Source organism: Octopus bimaculoides, chromosome 9 (assembly GCF_001194135.2).
Source record: "Octopus bimaculoides isolate UCB-OBI-ISO-001 chromosome 9, ASM119413v2, whole genome shotgun sequence".
Taxonomy (NCBI): Eukaryota; Metazoa; Mollusca; class Cephalopoda; order Octopoda; family Octopodidae; genus Octopus; species Octopus bimaculoides.
This window is the reverse complement of record NC_068989.1, coordinates 34,665,153-34,671,549: the sequence shown is the minus strand read 5'-3', so window position 1 is coordinate 34,671,549 and position 6,397 is coordinate 34,665,153. Positions and strand designations below refer to the sequence as shown.

At 36.4% G+C, this 6,397-nt stretch overlaps 1 protein-coding gene across 2 annotated transcripts in view; it reads left to right on the top strand.

Annotated features, from left to right (window-relative positions):
* The window catches only part of LOC106874292 (abl interactor 1), a 32,113-nt gene extending 28,354 nt beyond the window's left edge, over positions 1-3,759 (top strand). The window contains exons 4-5 of one of the 2 annotated variants that reach the window (XM_052970614.1): positions 1,198-1,648; positions 3,515-3,759. In XM_052970614.1, the coding sequence (XP_052826574.1) occupies positions 1,198-1,648; positions 3,515-3,744 (681 nt within the window). In that variant the 3' untranslated portion in view covers positions 3,745-3,759. Of the gene's footprint in view, positions 1-1,197; positions 1,649-1,854; positions 1,939-3,514 lie in introns of those variants that run through there. The other variant, XM_014921968.2, reaches the window with a different exon arrangement.
* Positions 3,760-6,397: the final 2,638 nt, after the last annotated feature.

The following is a 6,397-nucleotide window of genomic DNA, read 5'->3' as shown; positions in this document are numbered from 1 at the left end:
ATATACATACATATACATACATGCTAGAAAGAGGTCATTAACAACCCAACCACAAAGAAAAATTGCGAAATTTTTTCTGGAGAACATTATTTTTCTTTGTGGTTGGGTCGTTGATGACCTCTTTCTAGCATATTGGATATCCACCTAGTGGTCATCCCTTATACACGTGTAATAAAATGTTTTCTGAATTTTCAGATTTTTTTATATGCTAAGGCCACTTGGTTTTAAATTGAATTAATATTCAATTTATCACCCTATCTATATAAATATATATATATACATATATAGATAGATATGCGCAAATGCGCACACACATATTATTAGCTTTTTAAAGTGGTATTTGTCATTTGAAATTGAAAGAAATTTAAGTATTTAGCATGATTTCATGCATTAGAGTTCGGCTTTTCCAAATAGGCACGCTATTGTGTTCACATTTTTATTCCTTGATTTAAATAGTTTTGTGTATGAGCCTACCAAATCTACCTCAATAGCAGTATATTTTGTCATGTGATCTCAGATTAAATTGTCTATCTATATATTTATTCCTTTTTGAACCTTTCATTTCTTCCAATCATTGGACTGCAGCCATGCTGGGGCACTGCCGCGAAGGGTTTAGTAAAACATATCAACCCCAGTATTTATTTTTAAAAAAATTCTTGTACTTATTCCATCTTCCTCATTTTTTTGCTGAACTGCTAAATATGGGGACATAAACAAACTAGCTCTGTTTGACAAATGGTGGAGGTGGGGGTTACACACATACACATATATACATGTGTATGTGTGACAAACTTCATAGTTTCTGTCAACCAAATTCACTCACAGGGCACACACTGGCCCTGGCCTGTAGTATAAGTCTCTGTTGGAGTGTTTGCTAAAAATTGGTACATATCAATTTGTATTTTTTTTAAACATTAATTGTGAAAGTTTTGATACTTTGAAAATATTTTTAAGCAGACCTTTAAGCAATGCAAGTGAGAAGTTAAGCAAAATATGTAAAGTGATGCCATTAAATAAAGGCAAGTACATGATATTGTATCACTCTACATAAGTTGTTTAATAATCCTATTTTATTTCAGGAAATTTTTCCTTTATCAAAGATAGGATAGAAAATAATCCAAGAGTTCTGAGAGAAAGTGTTCTTGGCAGGCAGTTTATGCAATTTTCTCAATTTTTCTTTATTTGTTTCTTTTGCAGGTGCAGACTTTGAATCCACGGTCAGGTCGTAGTGCTTCTATGAGCAGTGGGACTTCCACTCAAGCCCCTACATCCAAACCACCAACCCCACCAACAGTCCGTGCATGTGGTACGCTAGGTCGGTCACAGGGTGCTTCCCACTACCGTACTCCAGCCCCGCCGGTGGCGCCTCCGTCTGTGCCCTCCCATTATGCTCCCAACTATGCTATGCAAGGTGGTGGGGGAGGTGGAGGCCGTGGAAGTGGTGGAGGCCGTGGCGGAAGAGATGGGAGTGGGTATGCAGCCACATCTGCTGTCATGAGTGGTGGTCAGGGTCAAACGGCTCCACCTGTGGGTATGACACGGCCAATGCCAACTCCCCAAACAGCAAGTGGTGGTCACACTCCTTCTTCTCCCAACATGGCACAAGGAATTCACATACCCCCTCAAATGCTGCCTCAGGGAGCAATAGGTAGGAACTTATGTTTTCTTATGCAATTTTTTTAATCTTGTAATTATTTTAGCTTTATATTCATTCTGATGCATTATGAAAGTTTAGCAATGTTATGAGAATATTCTTCACTAAATTTATTTTTTGTTCAACCAAAAAAAAAAAAAAAAAATTTACTCTGTCAGTAGTGTTGTCTGTCTCTTACATATTAATCAAATATGTTTCAGCCGAAGATTGACCCAAGCCATGTTTAATTTAAAAGCACCATCTGATAGGATCTGTTAAATCATTTCAAAGTCAAGTTTTGTGGTATCATGTTCCATTCAAGTAAGGAGTTGTTGCTTATAATGATTATATCTATTTACTCTATCACTAGATATAACATTTAGGAATCTCACTTTTAATTTCATTACTTTTTTAAAATCAGAGTTCAGTACCTAGGTATTTGTTGGCGTTTCAATTATACCTTTTACAATAGTAATAATGTTGAGCAAAAAATCAACCTTTTTGTTTCTTTGTTTATTTATTCCCATAAAATCATTTTATATCATTTTATATTAAATCATTTTAGTGTGATTGTTAGTTTTATCTCTTCCAGCTGATCTCACATCTGGCAGGCTGTTAGGTTGCATGTGTTGACAGTAAGCACAGAAAGATTCATTTGAGTTTCAAAATATTTTATTTAACACTGCACTGTATTTACATATGTACATTCAATAAATTAATATTGTGAAAGGGCATATGAATCATTGTATATAATGAATATTGTTAAGTGACACTACTAGTTAAGGTCTGTGAATAAGAAAGGTAAGAGAGATAAGAAATAACTGACCCATACAAATCCTGATGTAGCACTCTGATTAAATTGAATTTGCCAGAAGATGATGAGTGACTATTGTATGGGGTGGGGCAATATAGACCAGGTGTGGCTCCTAGGAAGTATGCAAGTTTTCCCACCAAATAGATTCTAAAACCTTCTTGGTCAAGTTATTTAAAGGTGAGAAAATTCAACTTAGAGCAAAGTTACACCAGCCATAAATAAGTAACCCAGTGCTGATTGGCCGAACCATATTCACACAGGCATTAATAACTTCTATGGTGACTCTTCTTTGTATGAAACATATATTAGGTAATGACTCTTGACCGGGAAAATCTGAAAACTTTAGTTCAAATCTCAGTTAGGATCTCACAATTGTTGTATTAAGGTGAATGAATGTTGAATATAATCCGAGGTCATCATCAAATATTTTTCCATGCCTTGGTTATAGAACAGACTTTCATCTTTATCTTTCATCATTTCATTTGTGAAATCATTGATCAATTTTCATACCTGATTTTCATACTACTCTAAATTAGTAGAGCATTGTGGGTTTCACTTGAGCTTTGTTTAGAGTTACTTGCTGTGTTTAGTGTGACATTTATGTTGTAGAGAAGGAAAATGAAGAAATTAGATTTTATTTTGATAATCTTTCTACTATAAAATATTTCTTCTAACACTGATAGCTTTGCTTTGTTAGATTTAATACTTTTTAACATTTTGAAAATTTCATTTCAAAAGGTTATAAAAGGTTATTACTTACATGAAAAGTTTGTGTCTATTATATGTCAGTACAACCAATTCCAGTCGGCTATTATTAGTTTGTAGAAAATTCAAATAATTACAAATATTACTTTTATTTGTAAAATTTGTAGGTTTTTTTTGTCATTGTTGTAAAATTTGTTTTTTGTTGTAAAGCTTGTGTTCATTTTATTTGCATGATTTATATATATATATAGAACTGTTTATTTTATGTTATGTTTTTTTTTTCTTTCAACTTGCCTCCCATTTTGTTATTTCTTCAAATTTAGCACTGTCTTTTGATGCGATATTTGTATTTTTCTCCACAGACCTGCCACCACCACCACCACCACCAAATTTAGAAGATGACGTAGTATTTGAAGGTCTTAAATTAATCTCCTTTCCCTCTGCCCTTTTCTTTTTTCTCTTCCCATTTGCAGCTTTTCCTAACTCAAAAGTCCTTCCAAACCTCTCTATTCTTTTACCTTTTTTTTTTTATTATTCTCTTAGGTCATGTCTTCTATGTACATTTTGTCCTCTTGCAGCTCTTAGTATATAAAAATCAACCATTCTTTCTATTTTAAAATTCTTTTCTGTACTTTCCAATCTCTATTCCCACATAATCATTGCTATTCTCTATGGAGTGGTTTAGATAGAGTTCTTTAACCTTTTAGCATTTAAATCAGCCATATCTGACCTCTCACACTTACACTACAATGTCATTGTGAACACATCATTGAAATCTTAAAATCTAAAAACTACAAGATAATGCATGATTAATTGAAAGCAATGTGAATAAATAATTTCATTTGACAGAATAATCTGAATGCTACAGGGTTAAAGAAACAAGGTACTTCAAAGTTGTTTAAAAATTTTGCTACAGAAACTGGAGTTTTATCTTTGAGCAAGTTTATTTTGGTTTATCTGACAAAATACAACCACTGTTTCTATATGATGTCTTGTCCATCAGTCTGTATAAGAGGAATTTGGCAAGACATTATTCTATATATTACTAAAGAGTCACTTAACCACAAACTGTTGATTATTTATTATGAAGGTATCTGCATCTTAATTGACTACTCTCCCTCTTCATTTATTGCTGCCGCCTCTTCTCTTTTTCTGCTCAAGGCTTATTTTCAGTTTATGAAGCTATGATCTAAATTAGGGCTCCCTAACCTATGTTTCACTGGCTACATGTCTACATATTTTTTGTTAGTTTCACTTAAATCATGAAAAACAAATTTTTGAATAATCACTGCATCAAGAAATTTCTAGGCTTGAGCTAATTAACACTCAGTTTAATTTGCATCTGTTACTACATGGTTTTTCCATTGTTCTTTATATGTGAAGATTGTTTTATACAGTGGATAAAAAAACTTTTCTATATTTACTTGAAAGATACATGGAATGAATATGGATGTATTCATCATCATCATCGTCAATTACTCTTATGAAAGTGTAATTATAAATATTAAAAAAAACATGTTTAGTAACCAAAAGAATATTAGAATATATAAATCCGAGGCCTCTGCCAGGGGTGTAGCCAGCCCACTTATGCGTACTTCATTGGACACTAAACTCTTGCTTGCAAATACCTGTTGAGGCAAGTGAAATTGAAATCGAGCCAAATTCGACGACTGGTACCCATGCCAATGTCTCCTTCATTGGACACGAAATTCTGCTTGTCAAGACCTGTTGCAGCAAGTGAAAGCGAAATCGTGATGGCACCTGTACCAGTGGAGCACTAAGAGCACTGTCTCAGCGTGATCATTGCCAGAGCAGCTGTCTAGCTTCCATGCCAGTGGCACATAAATAGCACCATTTGAGCGTGATCGTTACCAGTGTTGCTCTCCTGGCACTTGTGCCGGTGGCACGTGTAAAGACATTCGAGCGAGGTCGTTGCCAGTGCCACCGAACTGGCTCCTGTGCAGGTGGCATGTAAAATGCACCATTTTGAGCGTGGCTGTTGCCAGTACCGCCTGACTGGCCCTCATGCCGGTGGCACGTAAAAGCACCCACTACATTCTCGGAGTGGTTGGCGTTAGGAAGGGCATCCAGCTGTAGAAACTCTGCCATGTTAGATTGGAGCCTGGTGTAGCCATCTGGTTCGCCAGTCCTCAGTCAAATTGTCCAACCCATGCTAGCATGGAAAGCGGACGTTAAACGACGATGATGATGATGATATATATATGTTTATGCTGACTATATTCTTGCTAGGAAATGGAAAAGATGGCTACTTATAAATGCCAAAACTTTCCCAGGTGAAGAATGCACCCCACAACATAGGTTAGTAGTTAGTGACTTCAGGATCAGGACTAAATGGCTGCCCAGAAGGTGACCAGCATGGAAAAGAAAAGCCTGGTAGCTTAAGGATTCTCTGAATGGACAGACCTATTACTTGAAGCTTTTGACAAAAAAGAGGAGGTTGTAGCATCACATAATGTGGAGGACAACTGGAGGTTCCTATGGGACATCTTGTTGAGGGCTACTGACCAGATCAAAGTCCCTTCTCAACTTAAAGTAATGTGGTGGTGGAACAATGTAGTTGGCAAGGCCATTTGGGAAAAGAAACAGGCATGGAAGGACTGGAAGTGTGGTGGTAGCAGGGAACTGGCAGATTGCCAGAAGGGAAGCTTGGAGACAGGTTTACTTAACCAGAGGAGAAGCAGATGAGAAAAAATTTGCCAATGTTCCGTGTCGTAAGGACCAGAGAGTTGAAGTGTTTTGTATTGCAAGACCAAGTGCGATAGAGAATGTGATGTCATGGGAGAGAAGTGTCTGCATGGATGAATGTTCACTTGCATTTAATGATGCTGCAAAGAGAGAGACTTGGAGATGCCACTATGAAAGGTTGTTAAATGAAGAGAATGAATGGGAGAAAGAGAATCAGCCAAATGTCAATCCAACAGAGGGACCAGCTATTCAAATTGACAGTACCTTGGTAGATAAAGCAATTAAGGGTATGAAGACAGGGAAAGCTCCCAGCCCAACAGGAATCACTGCTGAGATGCTTAAAATACCTGGCAGTGTAGGCTATAGTCTAGTCACCCATATAGTCAACCAGGTTATTATATATGAAGGAGTCTTACCCAATGACTGGTGTAGCAGCACCATAGTCAACTGCTACAAAGGTAAAGGTAATACATTTAGATAGTGATAATTACAGAGGTACCAAATTGTTGGATCAGGAGATGAAAGTCATGGAGAGGGTC